Source organism: Drosophila tropicalis, unplaced genomic scaffold (genome assembly GCF_018151085.1).
Source record: "Drosophila tropicalis isolate 14030-0801.00 unplaced genomic scaffold, ASM1815108v1 contig_805, whole genome shotgun sequence".
NCBI lineage: Eukaryota > Metazoa > Arthropoda > Insecta > Diptera > Drosophilidae > Drosophila > Drosophila tropicalis.
Window position 1 is genome coordinate 2,370,079 of NW_027173295.1, and position 25,314 is coordinate 2,395,392.

The following is a 25,314-nucleotide window of genomic DNA, read 5'->3' on the forward strand; positions in this document are numbered from 1 at the left end:
TTTTGCCTTTTTTTTTTTTTTTGTGGGCAATGTTTAGATAAGATAAGTGAAAGAATTTATACGTGTTTATATAATTACTATAACATATAGCCAGATAGCTAGATAGATAGATAGACACTTATGTGTCAGTGTGCACGATTCAATTTAGCCTTCGGCTTCTTCGTCTTCTTCTTAACATAATGGAAAATCGGCATTCCCCACAACATGGGGGGAGGGATATATTTATAGGGGTGACGACGCAGGGCAATAATTATTATTTCATATCAAATCAAAAATGGATTTTCCATATCTATTTAACACACACAATTTAACATACATACACAATTTACATTACATTAGGAAGCAAAATTCGGTCAAATACAAAAACAAAAAAAAGTGTTTAAAAAAAAATAAATGGTTTTTTGTCTTAGAGAAATTTAAGGAAATAAAAAACGTTATAGACAATTAGTTTTGTAAAATTTGGAAAAGAAAAAACAAATTATGATCGAAAAAAAACTCAATGTGGCTGCGTCTTGCGTTTTCATTTTGGAATTAAAGGAGTTTTCCTTTTTCTTTCGTTCATTTTTTCTACACATTGAGCACGGAATGCTTTTTATTACCGCCGGATGGCATCTGTACGGCCACTACGGCCATACGTCCATCCCGCAACGGCGCCAGAATGTGCGTATTTCCTGGTGTAACCACCACAGTCTGAATGGGTACATGCAGTGGAATGTCAAATACGGGTTTTAGCCTGATAGAATTAGATGAAAACAAAATATACATAATACATTTATTTGGATTGAATGTTGTCTAGTTTGTAGGTTTTGCTTACCCATGCAGTCGGCTCATTGTTATATCACCAGCATCGTCGGCCACAACTAAATAATCGGATGCAGTTGCCAATCCAGTAACACGACCAGATACATACTTTGAGCCCAGGCTGGCTCCATTAATGCTATAGACATGCACTGAATGTGAGGCATCGTCCAGAGCACTGAAGGCAATATGACCTACGAGAGTGAGAAGGCAAAAACAAAAAACAAGAAACATTTGTGTAAGCTACTGACGTCAGACTCATAGCTGATAAACACTAGGACATACATATGTATGTATGTATGTACAGAGGTGCATCATCATTATCGCCGACGATGCATCTCAGCCTTATGACATCTCATCTTACAAATATAGCGGAATGTGGGGCAATGATTCCTTTGCTATAGCTTAAGTTTTGAATAGACTCCAGCTAATATTTACCCAAACAGCATTTTATTAAATTTCTAATTATATATACATAGGTATGTGAATCTATTATGAACTCTCTTTCCGATTCAAATCGTCATAGCTAAGCTAATTTATTTGATCAATGACCTCTTCTTTTAATCAGTTAATTATGAACGACTGATTTTAAAAGTTTAATAGTGAGCGAATTGTTTTAAAATCATTTTCTGATTTATTTATTTTAATCAAGTAAGAAAATAATCAACATTAGGACTCAAAAGGGACTTCAGGAATGGGATTTAGGCGTTTTTAAGCATAAATCGAGACCAATTTTGCTTTGTTTTCGATCATACTCTTCTCAATTTCAAGTGAAATTATAATCGTTAAAGATTTTTCGTGAAAGGTCCTGGCATATGAATTTCATTTTACATTAGACCATAAAAAGTGGCTTAACTGCTGTCAAAACTGTTGTACATTAAATTTTGGATTTGGTTTATCTACTTATACCTCGATTTCTTCTCAACATACTATAGTTTAATAGAAGAATATTTCAAAGACATAAGTTTTCACGAATTTCTAAGAAAATTTGCAATTATTTTTCCTTCCACTGAGGCACTAAAAGGCCTAGGAATCGGAAGCGAGAACAGGTCTTAAATCCGATTTTGACGAAAATATTTTGAAACGGAAATGAGTATGGAAACTTGAGAACTCTCAAAACCAATTTGAAAATACAATAATTAGCCTTTTTAATATCATAATCACAAATTTAAATATGAAAAGTGCTGAAAAGTGAATTCGTTTCGCCTCTATTTTGAGGTCAAGGGTTATTCTTAAGAGGCAGGACTAGATCCATGAAATTTTCTATTGAACGAAACAATTGAAAATGATTTAAAATTCATACGGATATGCATATATATGCTCATATATAATATGTGTAGCTTGCTAGCTAGCTAATTGGGTTCATTCGGTTTTGATTTGATCCCATTTGTTTGAAACGACACGCCATGAACGTGTACATACATACGCAGTTAGTTTTTCCATTTATGTACATACATATGTATGTATGTATAAATACAACAAACCATATTGTACATATATTCATTGAGCTGATATAGTTAATCAATGAATGGCGACGCTCAGCAATTGGATGGGGTATCTTAATAGGGCCTCTCTAATTGAATTGATTCGAGTTCGAGCAGAACAAATAATTGCTTATCAAAATCAAGAAATATTAAACGCAAATGTATGTATATAACACATCCATATATTTGTACGCTTTAATTAATTTTTTGATAATGCTTTTTTTTGTTGTACTCAGTGCAAATGTCTTGATCAGCCTCAACATAAAGAGAATTATGTTCATACATACTATATACATATGTATGTAGCATTATAGACATATTTGAGAGATAAAGTTGATGGTAAAATTAATTAATTGTTAGTTTTATATTTTTACAAATTTTAAAGAGTATCTTGAGGTAGGTATGACCAGTAAAGTAGTAAAATCTATAAATATTAAAACAAAAAAACCCTGATAAGAGGGGCGTGCCATTTGCGATAATCTGTATTTCAAGTGACAAAGTTTAAAACATTTTTCAAGTCAAGTACCAAAGTTTAAAGATTGCCGTGTATTTAAATCTATATACTATCTGTATAGTAGATGGATAGATAGTAAATTGCAAATCTTTTCTGAAAGTATTTTGCCCTGGCAACTTCTAGAAATTAACTTCAAGAATTATATAACTCGATCAAAGGGCAAGGTGAATGGGCTTTCCTTTTGCATATGCATGAGGATTTCACTCAACACTTTTATCTAAGGAATTCGTCAAATTTCAATTTCCAACTACGTTTTTTCCCCTCATATGACCGATTTCGCCTATCATAATGGGCTAGACATGCCAATGATTAATCGGATGACCACAAATATATAATACCCTTAGAAAAACATGAACAATCAGAATACAAATGAAATAGATGGAAGGGGTTGAAATGTTAGACAAAATACCTATCTCTATAAATTCTAAATCGTAAATACGATGTGTGTGTTTCACATACATATATAAATCACTGTCATTCAATCATCTTGTTGAAGACGATGTTTCATATTTTCATTGAAGTTGAGCGATTTCATTTAGGGCTGACTGATAAGGGGGGGGTCCAGTCATGGAATTTGCGAACGTATGCACACAAACTACGTCACTCTGCCAAAGATAGCCCCACTCGGCCCGGCCTCTATTTTTCTTAAATAACAATAAATAATAATGACAATGATTGGAAAAAACAAAAGTAATAATAATAAATACACTCAATCTGACTGCCTGTACAGAAAATCATCGTGTTATATATAAAATTAAATGAATTGCCACTTTTTTTTTCCACGATAAAGTGATTTTGAAAAAACGCCATGAACAAAGTTCTTTTTCCTGTCCTCATTACAAAAAAAAATGGATTTATGTACTTCTATTTAGCAACGCTTGAAACATATGAGTTGGAAATATATTTTATAGGTACTTTAGACTTAAATAATAAATCTTCTGCTTCACTTTGATTGAAACTTCAAGAATTTTATTATACTTTAAGCATAGACATACAGGGTATTAGAATCACGTGATTCTTGGGCATTGCGTCGCATTTGGAAATTGGTGATAAGACAATACGATGCTGATTAAATTACTTGATTGCTTGCTTCTCAAACATAATTGGACATTGACATAGCTCCCGCTGTCGTTGCCTTTTCCATTGTATGTCACGTGAGTGTTTTGGGGCCCGTTGTATGTACATACATATACCAATGACAACGATGATGATGAGTTTATTTTTCTCCCCCATTTGTTTTTTTTTTTTTGTTTTGTGTTTTTTGATTTAGTGAAGTGGGTCATTTTAACACTATATACTAACTCATAGAGCTAGGGCAGAGAAGAATTCACTTTCGACACTGAGCTAAGTTGATTAAACATATTGCGACAATGTGGGAGAGAAGCTTTAACTGATCCATTTTGTATTTGCTAGCCGCATTGTGGTTAGAAACCGGATCCAAGGCCTTGGTAATTAATTATGATTAGCTGTAGACTATTAAGTGTATTTACAAATCTTGCGTTTTCGATTTACGCGAGGTATGTAATGAAATGGAAAGAAATTCATGTGATGTAATATCGCAAATACTTTCTTAGCAAGCATTATAAGGGAGACAGATCAGGTTTTAACTATATATACTCGAACTAAACACGAATGTACATATATTAGAGTCTATAATTTATAGAGTATCGAAAATTATTTTGCTAAGAACTTTTAATTATTTCTTGTTAGTGATTTGTGCTAGCATAAAGAATGAAAATATAGAGAAAACCTTTCAATTGCATCTCTTTCTAACGAAACTTTTCTCTCAGTCGTTTTGCAGGCAGGCGACACGAATTTAAGACCTAAATGTTTAATTAAATCTATTGCATAGTTATAGGCTGATAACTACCTTGATAGGAGACCGTGAGAAAGGAGATTTGCACACACGACTCTGTGCATCCGATTGGTTTAAGAGTTCTCACAAATTGACCCTCCTGTAGGGTATACACATTGACAGTGCCATCCTTAAAAAGTAGAAGAAGAAAGAATTTTTCAATAAATTTTCCATGGATATTCTTAATATGTATGTTCAACTTACCAACGATCCGGAGACCACCAAATCCAATTCAGTATAGATGGCCACACTGGAAACTGCATTATCATGACCATAGAGCACATTTAATGGTTTGGGGGCAAAACTATTTTGTGTATTGAGTTGGGAGATTGTTTGCATATACGATTGGCCTGTCAGGACATGGCCTGGTATATTGCTGGAGTGTCCAGCACTCTGTTGATTCCATTGAATGCTCCACACAATGCATGTGCAATCTCGAGAGCCAGTTACCAAATACGAACCACAATTGTCGAGAGCCAGACATGTGATAATGTCCAAATGACGAGTAACTGAAGCCACCACTTTGCCTTTATTTAAATTATAGATCCTCAGGGAATTATCCCAAATTCCGCCGGCATACAAAAGTTTGCCATCAGTGCTAACAGCAAACAATTGTGAGTGAATCGGCTGTGAAGGATGGAAGGGACCAAAGACTCGTTTGCGGTTTCTGTGAAAATATTAATAAACGTGATTAAGTGTTAGTTTTAATCGATGTGTCACCAAGAGATACCTACTTTAGATTGGTAGTGGTGGCATCGATCTCTAATAAAAATCCCTGCTCCTTGTCGAACGACAACCAAGAATTGCAACCTAAAATGGCATTTTTCGATAGACTGACCAGAACATCAGGACTTAATTGCAGGAATGAGCGTGGCGGACTTCTTGGAGGACTTAGGAAAACAATGGGATCTTTGGGCGTAGACAATTCACAGTAGTATTGAACAACCTTATCCAAAAACTGTGTAAGATCAGGACGACGCAGCTCGGCACGCACCAGCTTCAATGCACTCTCGTCCTGTGTAAGACGACGTGGATGTGGCTCACGCAATAGTTGTGAAGGCACCTGACCAAAGTTATTTATCATTCCTGAAATGCCAAAACGAAATATGTATGGTAACCGTGTGTCAATCCACAAGAAGACAAAACGAAACAAACCTTCAACAGCCTCTCTTTCCACCGCATTGGTTATCTTATCGAGGTCAACGGCACCCTCATAGGAGCAATAATAGAATACATTCAAGGCCTCCACTGCCTTGGACCCTTTCTGCTTATATCCGAATATCAAATCGATCCAATTGTGCAGATGTTGACTCACATACTCCGATTCAAGAGACCGTCGATGTATGGATATAAATTCTTCTGGCGTGGAAGCCCATGGAGGTAGTAAAACATCGTCAACCTTTTCCTTGGTAATTTGCAGGTGACCCAAATCAAATCTGAGATAGAAATATGACATTAAATTATGTTTGGCTTATTGCAAAAGTTCTCACTTACTTGTTCATATTCTTCAAAAACTCTGGAAAATAGAAGAACTCTGGAATGAGTTCTTTAACATCATTTGGATTATCCATAAGTAATTTCCAAGTTTGCGGTATCGAATGAAATTGACGATCAGCCACATCGAAACGACCGCTCTGTAGTTCAACATGCAGCGATGTGAAGGGCTCTACACGCAACAGATAATGGAGTACTCCAGCCGAATTGGAATAATGTGTACCATAATGAAACTTAGGTATGGCCCCCGATGGATCCTCAAAGGAATCATATTTGCTGCGAACTTCCGCTTCGTTTTTGGGATTAATCTATTCAGATACACATAGGTCGTTGAGAATATATAATTTATTTGAAATAGTCTCGGATAACTTACACAACCAATGGGTTTGGAAAGATCACGAAAGGATTTAGGATCTGTTAGATCCAATACATCACTGGTATAGTCGGCTAATATCCATGGAAAGACAGGATACTGACTTAGATCATTATATGAACGTCCTTAAACAGCATTAAAAATTAGTTACATTCTTTAATTGATAACTTTTTAAGTAGCAATGCTCACCAGCTATGGTATTTAGATACATCAGGTACTCAAAGTTTGAGATTTCTCGATTGACCCAACGCTGTGTGAGTCCAGAAGTCTTCAATAGCTCAGCCGGTGAACGTCCAGAGCCATATAATATATTTGATGGATGAAGGCCAACGATTTTGGTGAAAACTTTATTGCGAACCTGTCATAAAAGAAAAGAAATGGTGAATCAATTTCTAAAGTCTTAATTCTCAGCCTTGTCTTTGATATTACCTTTGTGGTAAAATTAAGAAAATAACTTGTCTGATCGATCAGAAAGATTTCCAATGCACTCCGTCTTAAATTATATTTCCGCAAGTGAACTTCACGAATTTTATTGATGTGAAAACGAAAATCATGCTTCGATGAATCCTCTGACAGTGGACTTAGATCAACAAAAATGAACGCACTCTGATTCACTTCGATGCGTCCCTTGACCTTAGTCATTAGAGTGATTAACTCACATTCCTGTGATATGACTAGCTTCTCTAATGCCACATCCTGCTGTGACTGTGTCTCAATTAGCAGGCGTAGCTCCTCCTCCAGCTGTTGGCTCTCATCGTCAACGAGGAAGTCACGTACCACAGCATTCTTGATAGTTGAATCGAGTTCTGATATTTTTCTAAACAAAAACGGAAAACATTATCAATTCCATGAAAATAATTCCCTTTTTTTTGCCCTTACTTTGTATCGTATGCATTGGTGGCATTATCACGCAGATTGGCGGCATTCTCATGATTATTTGGATAGAGCTGCGGCTCCAGTTTCAGACGCATGCGGGTTACATTCTCATGAGGTGACAGTTTCCAGAACTCTTTGCCAAACTCTCTGCAAAAGAAAATATTAAAAGGAAGAAAAGGTTTTAGAAAAATAATCTTAGCGGTTAATCATACAAGATAGTATACATAATTAACTTTAGTTGCAGCTTTTAGAAAAAAGTCAAGTCCAGAATTTCAGTTACAAATTTCGGTTTATTTTTTGGGGTTAAAGTTTTACGGCAATGCTCTTAATCGAATATATACAAATGAAAATCTTTTGGCAATTTCTCTATCATCTCTCTCTCCTGTGTGTGTGTTTTTTTAGACAACAATGGGGCCGGCTAAAGTTTTGGCAAGCACTGGAGCTGGTGCCACTAAGGGGGTGGCAGCTACAGGTGCAGCAATTGTCTTGGCCACAACGGGAGCAACGGCTTCAACAGCAGCAACTGGCACATCCTTTTGGACAACGGCATTGAATCCATTGATGGGATCAGCGTAGTAGCTAACAATACGACGAGAACCATCGGGTTCGATCAGAGAGTATGAACCACGTACAATATCACCATCACGGGTCTCCTCTTGTGTCTTGGAGTCGCCAGTCAGAATGTCTTGAACATTGTAAGCGTATTTGTATTGTGGATGAGCATCAACAATTTCAGTGGCGAGGGGAGCGGCAACTGGAGCAGCCAAAGGAGCGGCAACTGGAGCAGCCAAAGGAGCGGCAACTGGTGCAGCAACTGGAGCAGCCAAAGGAGCAGCAACTGGAGCAGCCAAAGGAGCAGCAACTGGAGCGGCCAGAGGAGCAGCAACTGGAGCGGCCAGAGGAGCAGCCAAAGGTGCAGCAACTGGAGCAGCGAAACGGGCAGCCAGAGGAGCAGCCAAAGGTGCAGCAACTGGAGCAGCGAAACGGGCAGCTAGAGGAGCAGCCAGGGGAGCAGCCAAAGGAGCAGCAACTGGAGCAGCGAAACGGGCAGCCAAAGGTAAACCAGCGTACGGAGCAGGACTAGCTAACAATGGTGCAGAATAACCAAATGGCGCTGAATAAGCAGCCGGTGAAAACAATGGTCCAGCTCCAAGATGGGTGGAATAAGCCAATGCTCCTGGTGCTGCGGCCAAGGGTGCCAGACCAGCCTGGGCGCCCGATAGAGCCATCGAGGAGATAACAGCAACAACCTAAGTGATAAAATTGATCCAATCAAATTGCTTATCCACTGATGACACCAAGGTAAATCCTCATCTTGTTGTTTCCTTACCGTCAAAAGATACATTGTAGGGTTTAGGGTTTCGTTAATTGCCACCGTCGTCGGTTAACCAAATTGAACTGACATACCTTTACCAAAGTGGCGACGTCTTTTATACCCAAAAACCGCCCACCGCCGGAAATTATTTGCAAAATTTGCGTACAATTTGTAACCCATCTGTGGAAGCCATTGTTACTCCCCCGATCCGACAAGTTTTGGCTACGTCTGCTTTGGGGGAAGGATGATCCAAATTCCCATCACGTAAGTCAATTTTCCGTTGCCTTTTTCTTGTTTTTTATTTTTTAGTATGGGTTTTTGTTTTTGGATCAATTCGGTGGCCCATGGCGCATGACCAAAGCGTTTCGTGTGATTGGTGTTGAAAGTGAATGCGATTTTGCTTTGATTTCATTATTTTACTTTATTTTTATTTTGTATTTGTCTGCGCGTATTTTGTATGTGCCATCAATGACAATGGCTTCAATATTCTTCTAAACCCATGTTAAACTCACAATAAAACTTGCATACGTAACTCACATAAAATATGTAATAAGAAATCAAATTTTTGAAAGCACTTTTTAAGTTTTTAAAGTTTTTCATTTCATTTCACACATTCATGTTGGGTTAAAAAGTCAAATTTTTGGTCTTTCATAGACCTAATTGTCCTTGGATGTATCCCATGAAGTTAAGTGTGAGAAGTATTTAAGAAAAGAATCTAATCTTTTCTTTAATGGAATATTTCAAATTACAAACTCTTTCTTAGCATAGTTATACTACAGAGTTCTCTGCTCTTTTACTTTCAAAAAATGCATTCAAAGATTGGGCATATCATCAAGAGGCCGGGGCTAACTTCTAACGCGTCAAAGTTTGTATTGCAAAATTTTTGTCCTTACCTATAGCCCTCAAAGTGGAAAAGCGTTTTATCTAAAATGGTTAATGTTTGTAAGTTGGCCAGATCAGATCACTTTAACCTGACCATTCAAACGATCAGTCGAAGTCATGTGTTCTAAATTCGGACCTTGATACAAACAGTATAAGATAGTCTCGTCCAAGCTAAAGCTGGCCTCGTTTTGGTACCTTTTGCTTCTTGATTGTCAATGTTTGGCTTAGTGCCCGAAAAAAACTTGAGACAAAACTTTAAAAAAATTACTAAATATTTGCATGGTTTAGTCTTGAAAAGGCTACTTTATACGAATTGTATCTTCTGGATCGGACTGCTTTATCATTTAACTCTTATAGAAACCATTGAAAACAGAGTGGGAAATAATATATAGTCATTATATTTTCAAGTTTCAGATAGGGTAAATACACAAATATTGGTAATTAATTACCGCATAAGTTGTTAGTTTGCTAGAGTAGCAAATATTATGTCATTCAGATCAGAGAACTATATCTTCTAAATTTATTTGAGTTCACAAAAAAACAAAACAAGATTTAACAGTTTAGGATCCACAGTATTCGTAGGATTACAGTCTCCTGATCTTGGACTAAAAATATTAAACTTTCAGTAAGTTTTTTTGAGCGAAAATATATTAAGTTTGATAGTTTTTGACTTGGAATGAATGGGGTCACAAAGACAAGCAATGAAACAAAACTTTGGACACTATTGAATCCACTTTTAATAGGCTCTGAAAACTATCTTTTGGGCAGGCATTTTGGGTAATTTCGAAAATTTGATTAATATACAATGGCAAGTCATGAAATGGCCAAGTGGGCTAAAAGAAACACTTCATAGAGTTTATACTTTTAACACAACATGGTCAAAAAAGTAATATTGACTCGAAATTTGAAATAAATTTTTGAAATCGAAACCTAATTGACGTCTTGGTGTAAGATATGCATTTAAATTAAGGGTTCAATTTTACTTGTGGTAATTACCATCAGCTTAATACTTTGGGTGTGTCCTTAGTGCGTGCCTTTTTTGACTAACTAATTAGCCAACTTTTATTTTCTTCGGACGACCTTGCCACTTGTTGGCTACAAATTCAATACACACAGTCCACGGTGCGGGCAATAAAAGCGAAGGCACACCAAATGATAGACATTTTAACGGTCACTGGCACGGATGTTTTGCAGCCGGAAGAAATCACAGTATTGTGTGCACGGAATATCTGATTGCTTGTTGTGTTATGTCCTTCTTGTTTAATTGTAATTAAATTGATTACAAAAAATAACTGTATACAATTTGCATTTAGTGTCCATTTAAGGGCAAGTGAGTCGAACAATTGGTAAGACAACATTGTTTAATCCAGGGCCAATCGTCTCAGTTTTTCGTTTTGGTTTTCTGTTCTTCTACTAATATTTGGTCTTGTAATTAGACTGAATTGAATGGTCTTGTTTTTGCCAATGAATGCCTCAACACCATGCGACTATTACATCAGACGACAAATCGTAAAAAGTTAGAGAACTTGAGAATTTGCCCAAAAATAAAACCAGATTTGCAGTTCGCATTCGCTAAACTAGTCTTGGTCTCTCACTCTTCGAATTCGAGACTGTTTTGTTGGTGTATAGAGAGTGAGAGAGAGATATTCCATTGAGTAAAGAAAAAACAGACAACGCACCACCATGATGAAATCTGCACCAAAAAACATGAAATCGAAGCTCCGATGAGATTGGTCAGAGTAAGCTTACATACAGCACAAAATGCAAGTAATCGCAATTGTCATTTAGCCTATAGATTGGCCAGTTAATAGAAGGCGAGTTAGTAGGTGTAAGTGCAACGGGTTGACAAGGGGCGGGGAGGTCTTTAAGTGGTGGACAAACTTTGCCGACGAAACGAATATAAAACTGAAAAGTCCACTGGAAAATGCATCAAACAGTCAAGTTGAGTTCTTGCAGTACAGACCACAAGCTCCCAAGCTAAAGCAGCCGCTTCCTTGCATCCAAAAGTCTCCTCTGCTCTCAATATGATTGCCCAGGTAAGGCATACACAAAGTCAAACCACAGGATTTGTATACAAGGATCTGTTCTCTTCATTTTCATCTAGACGTTGTTCGTTCTTGGACTGGCGCTGTCGGTAACCCAGGCTCTACCCATCGATCCTTATGGCCCCTCATTGTTGGCCGCACCGGCCATCTCTTATGCCACTGGCCCTAAACTTCTAGCTGCTCCTGCCATTTCGTATGCTGCACCCAAATTGTTAGCTGCTCCTGCCATCTCGTATGCTGCACCCAAATTGTTAGCTGCTCCTGCCATCTCGTATGCCACTGCACCCAAATTGCTAGCTGCACCAACTTTATTGGCTGCTCCGGCTCCAGCTTTAGCTGTGGCCAAGGTTGCCGTGCCCGAGCCATATGATCCCAATCCTCAATACAGTTTCTCATATGGTGTAACCGATCAACACACTGGCGATTCCAAGCAACAGGAGGAGACTCTGGTCAATGGTGTCGTTCAGGGTAGTTACTCTTTGGCCGAACCCGATGGCACCATTCGCAAGGTAACCTATACCGCTGACAAAATCAATGGATTCAATGCAATTGTCGAGAAGAAGGGTACGGCCACGGTGGCCATTGCTAAGCCAGCTTTGGCTGTGGCCGCTGTTCCTGCTCTGACTAAAATTGGATACGCCTCTGCTCCTGGCCTCAGTCTGGCCGGACACTACTAAGCAATCCAGCAACCAACAGATCACAATTAAGGGTCCACCGATCTTATAGACCGTTGTTAAATAGTTATAATGCTCCTTCTCTTTCATCATCTTCATCTTTTTAACTTTCGCTCTGCTGTTAGCAGAAATGTCGTGCAAATGCTGTTGCCTCCAAATAGGTTAAAATACCCCTACCAAAACTCCCTCCCCTATATGTATATATAGTGTTGTTCTGGAGAACAGCTATCTACGGCAAATCTTAGTAATACTGCATTTACTGAATAAAAATTTCGGTACAATAAAAGAAAACAACAAAAAAAAATCTCCCAATTGTTTATTTATTTCTACAAATATTGTAAGGTCAAACAGGTTTACTGAATTTTCGATGAAACGCATGTGGAAAGAGCTACCAAATGAGGGAGAGTCCCCTTGCCCTAGCCATAACAAAATTTAACTACAAATGCTGATCACGATCACTTATTGTTCATATTGAGTAAGTTACTGCCCCCGTCTGCTGCACGTCTATTGAGGAAATCATTTTTCGGAAACATTTTTGGCAGCAGTTGCTAAATGGGCAGCTTATGAATCGCATAGGCTCAGTCACAGCTAGCCGTCTTCTTGGCCCTTTAAAAACCAATGTTTCAGTGCTGCAGTAGAAACAGTAGTCAATTAACCACAAACCAAACCAAACCACACATTGCCATGGCTCTTTTCAAGGTACTAGAAGGAGGAGATGCCAAAAAGGGAGAAGGAATACATTAGAATGACATTTTTTGTTTTAGATTCTCTTTGCCAGTTGCCTGCTATTGGTCATTGATGGTGCTTTGCTGCCGGGCATTCCACTTCATGCCACCGAAGTGGATCCTCATCCACAATATGCCTTTGCCTACAATGTACAGGATGGTTTGACTGGCGATAGCAAGAGCCAACAGGAAGTTCGTGATGGTAATGTTGTCAAGGGTTCCTATTCAGTGGTGGATGCTGATGGCACATTGCGTACGGTATTCTATACGGCCGATGATAATGGTTTCAATGCTGTGGTTCAACGTGGTCCAGTTCCAGTTCCAGTTGCAGTGGCACCACCAGCACCAGCACCATTACCATTCTTAGGTTAGTTTCCTGGACTCAACCAAAAACAACTACTTTTACTCCTATTACCTACTAACTAGATTGTAAAGTATAAATTATTATGCTGCTGGATTGATGTATTAATTAATAAAACAAAAAAATTGAACTCAATATTAGAGAGAAACCATCAGTTGAAAGGAAAGAAAGGGACATGGTCACCGGTTACCGGTTCTCTCAGCGAACATTCATTTAAATATCAGAATTTATTATTCTTCGATTTTCATGTTGCCCATTCACATATATTCACATTTTGCTTACAAGTTATTCAATAGTTTAATTGAAAGCAGAAATCAGCACGAGATACAATTTTGGATTACGCAAACTAGGCATGTCTCCGCTCGGTTTGTTCAAGAAAAACAAAACAAAAACAAAAAAATACTAAAAATTGGTTAAAATGGGCAAAATTGTCCCAATAGTAAAACATATTGTTGTTGTTGTTGTTGTTGTTATGGTGGGAGGGGAAGGGGATGGAGAAGAAGGTAAGGGGCTGTGTCTCTGGACAGTCTCTGGGGGAGATTTGGTTGGGCGCGGCGGCTCAAGCAAGCAATGTCCCAGTTTCGAAGGCTGTGCGTGCACACACCTTTCAACAATCGACAACGACAACGACGCCGTCGGAGACGACGATGCTGGGTGCGTGCACTCCCATCTAGTGGCCGAACAGTCACATACCTGATGCCGCCCGGCCACCCGGTTGCACACACATACGCACACCAGTTCGTTCTATGTTGCACCAAAAGTCGCTTTCCAAATTGAACTTTTTTTTTTTTTTTTTTTTTTTTTGTTGTCACGACGCCGACTGCAGCCGGCATGGAACCAGTTTAATGTCGGACCGTCGTCTGTCCACCATTTACTCGCAGTTACATAGGAGGAGGCGGCGGCGGCCCCACACACATGTTTTGCGTGGCTGTTACGTTCTTTGCTACTAGCTCTCTAACTTTAGGCTGCATGGTGGTAGCCTCTCCTCTGTCTCCGTCTGGCCCCTCCATCACCTCTCCACCGTTTCCGCCACTGTCCTGGCCTATCAATTGCCATGGGCAAAACGGCAACGGCAACTAAAATAAGAAAAACCACAGGGCCACACCGAAAGATTACATACACTACCCCACTATTTCCTAAAAAAAAATGAAAATATTTGATCATCAATGGAAGGTGTTTGCTTTTTGGATGCGTTCCCATAGAGGTTTTACTGTAAATATCATCGGGAACAAAGAGATTGTCCAAGGCCATCTATGATATATTAAACTGATTCTTTAAAAGTCATTTGAATGCATTTGTATCATAATTGTTTGAATTCCTAATCTTAATCCTTTTTTTGTTAAAAGAAAGTTTAAGATTGACAAAAGTTTGATCTGATCTGAAGAAGCCCATATGACTCTTTGATCTTTAATATATATAAATTTTAATAATAATTTTAAGCTTTGTAGCAGTTGCTTGACAAAGTGATTATCGAAAAAGATTTATAACCATATTTGAGAAGGGTATAAAAATGAATTATTTTATGTTTGTTGTTAGGTTATTTGCGATTGGTGCAAGTATTTTTCATATACTCCACACGCATGTGTACTTTTTAGTTGTTTATTATTGTTGTTATTGTTGGTGTTGCTGTTGTTGTTGTTGTTGTTTTTGCATAAATATTTGTTGCAGGCGGCGGCGGCACCACAGATTTGGCTGCGAATTTTGGAGGCCTATAAAAAGCAATTGTCGATTGGTAACAGAACCACAGAGTAGATTTATTTGTCATCACAGCAGCAACCAGCAAAACACGCAGCAGCAGCCATCAAAAGCAGCAGCCATCAAGCCAATAACCAAAAACCACAACAAACAAACAAATTGAAAGAATGGCCCAAAAGGTGATCCTTGTTCTAAGTGCTCTGGTAGCAGTCGCCACAGCAGTGGTTGTACCTGGTCCTGGTTTGGCCCTGCCCGGCTATCCAGCATATCCTTCATTAGCTGCGCCCGCGTTGCTACCCAAACTGGCCGCACCTGTCTATCCTGGCCTGGCCAAAGTGGCAACCATTGCCAAAGTGGCAGCTCCCGAGCCATATGATCCCAATCCACAATATAGCTTCAGCTATGATGTTCATGTAAGCAGCACACATAAATCCTAGACAATCCTAGTTGACTTGGTTCATTATTATTTTCATATATATTTACAGGATGGTTCCACTGGTGATGTAAAGAGCCAACAGGAGACACGCAGCGGTGATGTGGTCCAGGGTGCCTACTCTCTGATCGAAGCCGATGGCACTCGTCGCATTGTGGAGTATACTGCCGATCCAGTTCATGGATTCAATGCTGTTGTTCATCGCGAGGGTGCTGTTGTGAAAGCGGTGGCTCCAGTGGCCAAGGTCCTGGCACCGGCTCCAGCACTCTTGCACGCTCCTCTGGTGGCCAAGGTGCCAGCCTATGCTCCTGCCCTGGCTCCGGCCTATGCTCCTGCTCTGGCACCAGCCTACGCTCCGGCATTGCCCAAATTGGCACTGCCTGCCCTCTCACCTTTGGGCTATCACTAAGTCATGCCGCTCTTCAATTGACGACCTCTTGCTATCTGATTCTTACCACAACGATAACGGACACATTGCGACGACGACCACATTAGCTCTCTCCTTCCCATCGTAGTTGATCATAGTTGTAGTATTTGTAGTAGTTGAAAACGAATCGAAATTCGTGGGTCTAATCAAGCGGATCCCCATTCATCATCTTCTACACATCACTTCAGTCCACTCACTACTCACTAAACACACACACACATACTATTCCTGTCATGTATGTTTTTTTTCTTGTCTACTTAATCTTAAGGCTGTTTTTGACCGCGATAAAAACTATCTATTATAAACCCAAAAAAAAAAATGTGTTTTTTTTTTAATTTATTGAAGGGATATTTTATATTATTGAATGGTTGATATCAATAATTTAGTTGGATCAATTGGATACTTTGGATTGGATAGTTGGATAATTAAATGGTTGCAATCAATTATTAAGTTGGACAAATGAACATGTGATTTATTTTATTTAACATTCATCTTATTGAGCCTTTTGAATATCGTAAAACATTAAACAATTAGCGAAACAGTTCAATTGCAATCGATTAGAAGTCAAAGGAATTGGTCTACTCAGTCAAACAGATTAAAAGTCTTTACATTTGTCTCCAATCCGTGTGACAGGCTTAAAGAATGGCTTCAGGCCAGATGCAAAGAGATAAAACAGGTTGGGCTTGTCTGGTTCTTATTGATTTATGATTCTATATCCCTGCGCAGCCTGTCACATTTTGTGCAAATAAATTAAACCGAATGGTTTATATTCTTATGTCTCTTTTGCTCTGCAGATCTTGAGCTCTTTAGGTCTGAATGTCTAAATTCATTTTTGTAATAATAAAAAAAGTAATTGTTTTTTTGTTATTGTCAATTTTATTCTAGTAGTAACTGAAAGAAAGTCTTCTATTATTTAATTGACTTTAATTTAATGGTCTTCAAGACATCAATATTATGCATTATTTTATGTTAGACCCGCGACAGATGATATGTAAGCAGATCAAGGTTCTTTTTAAACTTTTGCCACGCATTTTTTGAAAACTCTCAACTATACTAGACGACTTTGTGATACTCTTCACAAAATTTACTCTAATTGAACCACTAATGCAAAATAGAGGCTAATCAGAGTATTGGCAAGTGTGTAATGGGTATCTCAAAAGTGGGCTTATATTATAATATATAATTTATTTGTGTCTATATATGCGGCAAATGAATCAGTTTAGTTGACTTTATTGTAGCAAGTTTTGCTTGTTGGCGGCCTTAGATTGCCAATGGATTGTAACATTATCGCTCAAGGTCCGTGTACTGGAGTATATACGCACCTGTCCTGGCTGGGCCGAATGACCACATATCTTCACACACACACACACACACGCACAATGGAAAACTTGAATTTGAATGGCATGTTGAATTCTGAGTGGCCAATGGGCAATTAATAGATGCTTAAGTGTCCATAACTTGTGTGAGGCGGTGTCGTTAATGAATTTGTGATCTCTTCTAATAAGACAACTAGACAGACTATCAACATTATCTATCTCTCATCTATTGTGAGTTTTTACATATGCATATTCAATATACATATGCATGGGTTTGCTATTTTATGTAACACTGAAAGAGGTTTGTTTTGTGTTACACTTGCAGTTGCATAATTGAAGCATTTGTTGCACTTTGCTTTAAACGTTTTGATGATTTAATAAAACTAAATTAAAATGTTAATCGCAGCACGAACAGAGAAACAAAGAAGACGGCGCAATGGGACGGTTTGGGCGAAAGCGTAAAACACAACCAGGTAGGTTGAAATAGAGGCAATAGGCGGCAGTTAGCTGGTGTTGCTGATGATGTTGCAATGTGTTAGTCTGTTACCACCACCACCGAAAACCATAACCAGAGGGCCAAGAAATGTTTCTATACCTTGGGCCAATTCTCCAAGTCATAAGGAAATGAAATTTACTTTTTCCCCCAACATCTTTTTCTCTCTCGCTATCTCTCTCTCTCTCACTTTGTCTCTCTTTAACACAAAAACTAATATTTCCGGCTAAAACAATTTCAAAAAGTCCCCTAAAAAAAAAAAAAAATTAACCACAATTGTAAAATTTAAATTAGCAAACCATTTTAAAAATCAATAAAATTTTTATGTTGTGATTGATATTTACTTAATTAAACTTTGCCACTTTAATTTAATTTCATGGATGGATTCTTGTAATGCATATTTAATTATTATAAATGTTGCAATACAATATGATTAAATGTTTAATAATCAAGTTCAGAAAGAAGATACTGTAAAATATCTAGGAGTCTATCAGTCTAACGCCAATTCAATTGGAAAAGCTAAGCATATTAAACATGAAATCAATATCAAAATAAAGACAAAGAAAAGGCAGTAACTATTCGCTCATATTTATTAATAATGCTAGGTCTTCCAAATGGGAAATATACGAAAATTTCTATATTCTTTTATATAAACTTCTGACGGGTTTCATTAAAGAAGAATTAGTTTGACAAGTTTTGCCACATTTGCTTGTGAACAAGTTAAAATTTGGAAATAAATTATAAAAAAGTCGAATAAGTCAAAAGTAGGACCTTTTCCATAAACAAACTATGACTAGCTGAGGAAGTTTATTATCAAGCAAAGGAAATTATTTAGTTGACAGTTATTTGTAGTTAGAATTCTTAAATGAGTTCAATAGTTCTTTTCGTATATAATATCAAAAACTAACAAATCCAAGAGTAGAATCGTTTAACCCAAACGAAGGTTGATCCTAAAGCGAATTAACATTAATAAATTGCTAGTTAAAATACTTTGAATTACAAGCCTGTGTGTGTTAACTCTTACCCTCTTAGAGCTTCTAAGCCGTTTCGAATGGTTGCAGTCAATAAATTAGAGAAATGTAAAGAACTCTTGTAAAATTTATACGAAATTAAAAAAAACGGAATTACGCCACTTTATTTGCTATTATTATGGACAAGTTGTAAAAGTCGTAAAATTTAGCTGAGTTGCTTAGTTAAATAAAGTGCCTACTATAAAATATCCAAACAATTGCACCAAAAGTTTCTCTAGACTGTTTTGCATTTTAAAGTGAAATTAAAGCCAGAAGGGTACAGAAAAAAGAAGGGAATGCCGACATTTGTATGCCCTTAAAAATGGTCTCCACATGGACTGAAGGATTTTTAAAATAAAAGTTCAAATGCTCATATCTATATTTATTACAGGAATAAAGTTAAATAGAACAAATAAAAATGTTGAAGTTTAAAAAGATTAAATTATATTTTCTTGAATCACCAAGTTGTCAAACTTATTAAGAGAATTTGTATGCCTCTTCCTTAGGGTATAATTATACAAATTTACTTTCAAGATACATATGTATAATCATTAGCGATGGCACGCCCGATTAAAATTGTAACGTCAAGCAATTAAAATGCTTAATTTCATTTTATTTCATAATCACACACAGAGAGAGAGAAGATGGAAGCTAAAAACAAAGACAAACAAGAAAGAAAAAGAAATATTTAACTTACCCCGTAAACCAGGGGCCTCTTGGACCATACAAGAAACGTTTCGCTGTCTTCCATTTCTTCCGTATGTGACTGTCGATCGTTTTACGCTGCACGGCCGCCGTTTGGAGTCGCTGACTCTCCTCCACCTGTCGCATTTTCCATGGCATATAAATCTTTTGCTGGAAAACGCGACGGTTGGCTGCTTGGAATGAGGCACGTTGATTTGAGGCCGCCTTGCATGCTTCATAGCATTCTGCCCAGAATCGATTGATTGGCTCCCACAAATGGAGTTCGATGTCGCGCTGATAGTGATCGTATAACGGTTTTACCTGCAAATTTCATTTAATTACAATTAGTTTTTCTTTATTGTGAATGAAAGTTAACTGAAGATTTTCGCCCACATTCAATTTTTCCTGATCTTTCCAGGCTTTTCAATTCAAAGTCACGTTCGATGAGCATTCAAGTTCAATACCCACAGGAAAAGACGAAACAAGTTTAACTTGAAACTTTGAAATTGAAGTTAATGCCAGAGAAATTGCCCTCTAAGAACACAATCTCCAGAGGTCAGGACAATAATTCTATTCTTTCTATGACTTTTCCAAATGAAATCTTTGCCCGAGATATAGAGAGAGAGAGACAGAGAGGAGACTCATCTTGGTTTTTTTGTTGGCGTCACTGCCATTTGCCAGTCGACTGGTTGGTGTTCGTTTTTGTGTTGGTTACATCTCTCTACGTCTACGTTAAACACAACAAAACAAGACCACTTTCTTGGAACAGAGCTCAGTAGCCAAAAGAAAGTCCAACGAGTTGTGACCGATCCACCATCAGCTGCAAGCTGAGGAAAATTCACCATCAAAACAATTCACAGAAGAGCATACACGATCGTCGTCGTCGTGTAGTCGCGACTCCAATGAAAGTTTTCCCGCAAATATTCGCGTCAAAACAAAATAAAAACAATAACAACAACATCAAAAACTATATAAATAAATTAATTAATTTTATGCATTTTAATTGAATTTCATTTCCGTCGATTTTCATTTAACGTTGTGAAAATGTATAATTTTTTTTGGTTTTGTGCCTTGTGTATTGTAAGCGATATTAAATAATAATATAAACTATAAACAAAAATAATAATAATATTAATACCAGAAATTAAGTGCGAAACTAATACGTAAACCTTAGTAGCCGTGCTTTGTTACAAAAACAAAAACTACAAACAGTTCTAACAAAATAAAAAACAAGGATAAAATAGTCAACTGAAAAATTTAAAATGTTTTTGAACCTTTTCATTTTTTAAGCTTTTATAAACTATTTAAGATTTCTAAAGATATATGCCACACAATGTAAACCTTAGAAATTTGATACGTTGAAACTTTATCAAAATAATTATGATTATAATTATTATATTTTCAAATCTCCAATCGCGTTTTAAAGTTGGTAACACAACTTTTGTTCAAAATGACATAAAATGAGCTTCAGTTCAATAATAAATGGAAAATTAAACAGATCGAAGGAAAAGCATTCAATAGAGCCACCTTGAAAATCTCTTCTAGGGCTTAGTTTACATAAGTTATATAAAATTGTATATATAGGGTGTGCTAAGCAAACATTTAAATGAAAGATAAAGGACTTTTGTTTCTGCCTTTAGAAACCCTAAACATTCTGGTTTTTCGTGAACCGCTTTATAAGTGACTTTTGAAATGGCAAACAGACAAAGGGCAGGGACAGGAAGCTGATCCGGAGGTCGGGACTCATTTCAAAATTTCAAGTTACAGTTTTTCTTTATTATGGATCATGTATCGTTTTTATATTTGACACAATGAAAAAAAGTTTTTATAACTCATTTTTCGATTGAGCCCCATCAAAATCTTATTCTGGAACCGTCCTGACAATGAACATAGACATAAGAACCAAAGTAATCATTTAGGACCAAATTCAGACTTTAATGTGAACTTTAACGAAGTTCTAAATTATATGAGGAGTAAATAATAAATTATTATTAGTATCAGTGCAGGATATAGTTGAAACTAATAAGCTAACGGTGTTTTATAAGCACAATCAACTATGGTCGTCTGCTTAGACGACAACTAGACGACTCGAACCCGGATCTTCGTTGGTCAGTTTGTGGAGATTATATAATGTATAATCATTTGTTTTATTGCTAGAAGAATTTCTCCCTTTCGAAACCTTTTCAGTTGTAACTTGTGGAATCGAAAATAGTTTTGAATATTTCTAGATTTTAGAAGAGAAACAAATACTCAAACTAGTTAATTGTAAATCAAAAATAAGAATCAGTTCTAAGAAGCTCAATATATTCTGCAACTAACGTTTAAATACATGTTTAAAATGAAAATTCATGGCCAGGTGTTTGTCTATTTTTCAATATTTTTTTTATAATTTGTGATAAACACATTTTAACTAGCAAATGTTGTCATATTGTTATTTAATTAAATTGCATAGAAATTTTATTTTAGTTGAATGTAAAAAACCAACAATACACATACAGCTTAGAAAGCTAAACAAAAATGTTTACAACAATTTACCACACCGAACTAAATTTATTCAAAATATATAAGCCGCTTTTATTGGCGCTCTTTAGGTGGCGCCTTTGTTCACTTAAAACAAAACCAAAAGGGGAAACCCCTTCCCCTCACGAAACATAGAGATTTCACAATGAACCCGCCAGAGTTCGAGTTATTTTCTTGTGACTATGCAACCATCGTTCAGGTTCAATGTTTTGCGCCTTGAGGTCTTCTCTGCCAATGCTCTTCCTTCTTCAACATGTGCATCGATTGCATGCAATCAATGCAGCAGCAGCAGCAGCAGCAATGTTGCAGGTGGCAAAGTGGTCAGGGTGGCAAGATGGTAGGCAGCTGGCAAAGTCAACTTTTTGTTTTTGTTTTCATTTTGCGACAACCAATTTTGGTAGCCTGGCGAGATTTTAGGATTGCCGGTGGCATGAAAAAGTAAACAAAACAAAAACAATTTGCGGCGACACCAAAGTCTATGATACACATATAGTTTTCGGTTAGAGAAAGTTTCTACTTTTTTGTTTGGTGTTTTTTGTTTTTTTTTTTGCATGATTGTAGATTTTAAAAAGCTGCCCTTTGCTCTTTATTTTCCATTACAGTTGGCATTATGTTTGCCCTTGGCATTCAGTGAAATTAACTCGACTATTGTCACACAAATCGCCGCTGGCAGTCAGCAGGAAAGTGGCGATCTGCTACCGAAATCGGAGAAATTAATACTATATCGTCTACCCTATACAAGTGGCATTAACAAGGGCTCAGCAGGCAAACGTTCGAAGCTCCGAAGACGCTTCAATTCGCCAGCATCGAAAATAAAGATTAGGCCACCATCACATCATAGACATGGAGATACATTTGGTTATTTTAAGCCACCATTGAGTGGTCCACCAACATATTCCGGGCATGGCGATGAACCAAGTGTCCCGTATTTGGATTTTCAACATTTGAAACTTGATCCACATGACTTTAGGATACCCCCCACAAGCTATGAGGCCCAATCAATGGATTTGAATTTCTACAATGAAGATTCCGATTTGTATGGACCACCGAAATATTCGGCAATCGATTTTACGATTGATGGACCACCAGCGATATCGTCTCATGGTTCAAGTAAAATTCATGTACCACATCAGAAATATGGACTACCCACAATAGAGCAGAGTATTGGTCCCACTGGCTATGAATCGCCGCCCGAGTCCTATATATCGCATCATGCACCTCACTATATACAGCCGCCAAGTGAACAATATGGTGTTCCAGCTCCTGACTCTGGTTATATCAATAGCTATGCCCACTCAGACACGCCAATTCGACCACCAGATCGTGACTCTTATTCCATATATGAACAGAAGGTTCCCAATGTGGGCTATCATCAGAATTTTGCCGAACCGCCGAAACCAGCACAGACCACACAACAACACAACCCCAATGTGCACTTTATTCATTCGCAGCCAGCATTCGAGATGAGCAGCACGTCGTATCAGCTGAATAATCAGCAATACGATCAGACCCACCAGTATCGTGTGCCTCAGTCGCAACCACCGCCCCATGGGGGTGGGAGTCAACAGCCACAGCTGCCACCGCCACCGCCGCCACCACCACCATCTCCACCACAAAACCATCAGCAAAATTCGATTGGTTATACCCAAATTGATAGTCATAGTGTTGTTCATCCGTCTCCCAATTATCCGCATGAAGATTATGCCCCACCATCGCAGGAACTGCCTTTGAATCCAAATCCGAAAACCCCTGGCTTTGATTACAACAAATCGAGCTATGAGGTACCCATCTATGATGCCATACCGTTTGAAGCATCCAATCTTGAGGAGCAGGAATTGTATCCCCCCATTATAACTGGCAAGACTCCCATTCCGAACAATGTGCATCCAGATGCGAATACCAAGAGACGTAGGAAACGCAAGCGACGACCCAATCCTTCAGTTCCATCCAAGAAACACACTCTAGATGCCCCTGAGCTTCAGCAGGCCTACGATGATGACAGCCATGTGAGGGATATAGATACGGATACCCATACGGATGCGGATACAGATGCTCATGGTTCTCGCTATGTCGAACATAAACGCAAATTTCCCAGTTATAGGCCAACAATAACAACAACATCCATACAGACAACTACACCGGCTCCATGGAGTCCAATGCAGATGCGCACAACATCATCAAGTAGTATCTTCCTGCCCACAATTGTAACCAGCACACCAGCCACACGAGCTGCAACACGCAGTTCCATTGTAAATCGTGGCACTTCCCGTTATCACATAACCACGCCATCCGATCACAGTCTAGCCAAGCCAATTTCCACAGTGACAATTGAGAAATCCCATTCGCAGAGCTATTACGATGGAACTGTTGCACCGCCCCCCCGCTTATCAACAGTTCTCTCCCATCAATAATGGCCGTGGCCAGACACGAACACGATCTTCTCCCTCACATTCTCAGTCATATAGGCGCGAGCCAGGCATATCATTAGCCCTCCAACCTGCAATTGACCAGACAGATGACACACCCAAGCGAACCACAAAAGGTGTGTTCGATACAACGCTCTTCAAAAGCCCTCACAATAACCGAGAGATTCAACGAAAGCTGAATGTCCTGCACCAGAACTTGCCAAAAAATCATAAACTATATTAAAAATAATATTTAAATAACAAACGGGGGGCAAGACTTTTCAATTGGTTTATATTATAATTCATAGAAATAAAATATATTTTAATCTTAAGCGAACTCAATTGAAAAATCGATATGTATTAAAAAAGAAAAATAGAACACAAAAGAAAGCGACTTTTACTTCTACTTTTACAGATTATGTAAGACCAGACAAATTGACTAAAATATACGAATCACAGCTATCTACATACTTTAAGGTAAATAGAAAAGTACAGGTGTTGCTAGAGAAAGAAGTTTATAGAGTGTAGGAGGTTGTAATCAGCGCAGAGGACCCTCAAAGGTTCATGCAAGGCATAGCCAGTAGAACTCCAGAGGAAAAGTAATGAAGGGATGTCTAGATCAGCGATCAGGCGAGTCTACATCGCCGTTTAAAAGCCTTGGCATAAATATATAACACCAAGCATAATCTTACTATTAATTAAAGAAGAGAAGTCTACCAGAATCAGAAAGCAAATATGTATATGTTGTGTTTCTAAATGTCATCTTTTTAGAAGAATATACTCTAAAACAAACAAGACCAAAGCAACTTTGCTACAAAACTAATACCAATTCGGAACCAAAATCATCTGAACACGATGGGTAATTCTTTTCGAACGTTATCTTGAATTTGTCAAGGTTACACATCGCGGTCTTTAAGTGGAGTTTATGGAATTAA

At 37.9% G+C, this 25,314-nt stretch overlaps 6 protein-coding genes across 6 annotated transcripts in view; 4 read left to right on the plus strand and 2 right to left on the minus strand.

Moving 5' to 3' along the window:
* Positions 1 to 268: 268 nt before the first annotated feature.
* Positions 269 to 25,314, minus strand: part of LOC137580097 (neurobeachin-like protein 1) — a 32,709-nt gene continuing 7,663 nt past the window's right edge. The window contains 12 exon segments of the mRNA XM_068294010.1: positions 269 to 733; positions 815 to 992; positions 4,667 to 4,781; positions 4,856 to 5,318; positions 5,386 to 5,737; positions 5,807 to 6,087; positions 6,146 to 6,453; positions 6,519 to 6,643; positions 6,708 to 6,876; positions 6,948 to 7,335; positions 7,398 to 7,541; positions 19,468 to 19,775. Of these exon segments, the coding sequence (XP_068150111.1) occupies positions 568 to 733; positions 815 to 992; positions 4,667 to 4,781; positions 4,856 to 5,318; positions 5,386 to 5,737; positions 5,807 to 6,087; positions 6,146 to 6,453; positions 6,519 to 6,643; positions 6,708 to 6,876; positions 6,948 to 7,335; positions 7,398 to 7,541; positions 19,468 to 19,775 (2,997 nt within the window). The 3' untranslated portion in view covers positions 269 to 567.
* On the minus strand, positions 7,793 to 8,758 carry Cpr64Ad (Cuticular protein 64Ad). The gene is made up of 3 exons (XM_068293958.1): positions 8,725 to 8,758; positions 8,458 to 8,644; positions 7,793 to 8,316 (listed from the first exon to the last, which is right to left on the minus strand). Exons 1-3 carry the CDS (start codon positions 8,737 to 8,739, stop codon positions 7,793 to 7,795), a joined length of 726 nt encoding a protein of 241 aa, XP_068150059.1. The 5' UTR covers positions 8,740 to 8,758.
* On the plus strand, positions 11,545 to 12,470 carry Cpr64Ac (Cuticular protein 64Ac). The gene is made up of 2 exons (XM_068293841.1): positions 11,545 to 11,627; positions 11,696 to 12,470. Exons 1-2 carry the CDS (start codon positions 11,616 to 11,618, stop codon positions 12,311 to 12,313), a joined length of 630 nt encoding a protein of 209 aa, XP_068149942.1. The 5' UTR covers positions 11,545 to 11,615; the 3' UTR covers positions 12,314 to 12,470.
* Positions 12,995 to 13,407, plus strand: Cpr64Ab (Cuticular protein 64Ab). Its single transcript, XM_068293959.1, has 2 exons — positions 12,995 to 13,009; positions 13,075 to 13,407. Exons 1-2 carry the CDS (start codon positions 12,995 to 12,997, stop codon positions 13,405 to 13,407), a joined length of 348 nt encoding a protein of 115 aa, XP_068150060.1.
* On the plus strand, positions 15,188 to 16,261 carry Cpr64Aa (Cuticular protein 64Aa). Its single transcript, XM_068293758.1, has 2 exons — positions 15,188 to 15,504; positions 15,577 to 16,261. Exons 1-2 carry the CDS (start codon positions 15,259 to 15,261, stop codon positions 15,931 to 15,933), a joined length of 603 nt encoding a protein of 200 aa, XP_068149859.1. The 5' UTR covers positions 15,188 to 15,258; the 3' UTR covers positions 15,934 to 16,261.
* Positions 20,162 to 24,513, plus strand: LOC137579957 (uncharacterized). The gene is made up of 2 exons (XM_068293870.1): positions 20,162 to 20,534; positions 22,577 to 24,513. The coding sequence occupies exons 1-2, from the start codon at positions 20,499 to 20,501 to the stop codon at positions 24,383 to 24,385; spliced, it is 1,845 nt and encodes a 614-aa protein (XP_068149971.1). The 5' UTR covers positions 20,162 to 20,498; the 3' UTR covers positions 24,386 to 24,513.

Excerpts from the sequence above, each read along its gene's own strand:
- Cpr64Ad (XM_068293958.1), bottom strand. Across the intron at positions 8,317-8,457 it reads TAGTCCTGCTCCGTACGCTG|TTGCTGCACCTTTGGCTGCT; the intron begins GTTTACCTTTGG and ends TCGCTGCTCCAG.
- Cpr64Aa (XM_068293758.1), top strand. The coding sequence starts at position 15,259 with ATGGCCCAAAAGGTGATCCTTGTTCTAAGTGCTCTGGTAGCAGTCGCC. Across the intron at positions 15,505-15,576 it reads GCTTCAGCTATGATGTTCAT|GATGGTTCCACTGGTGATGT; the intron begins GTAAGCAGCACA and ends ATATATTTACAG.
- LOC137579957 (XM_068293870.1), top strand. The coding sequence starts at position 20,499 with ATGTATAATTTTTTTTGGTTTTGTGCCTTGTGTATT. Across the intron at positions 20,535-22,576 it reads GGTTTTGTGCCTTGTGTATT|TTGGCATTATGTTTGCCCTT; the intron begins GTAAGCGATATT and ends TTTCCATTACAG.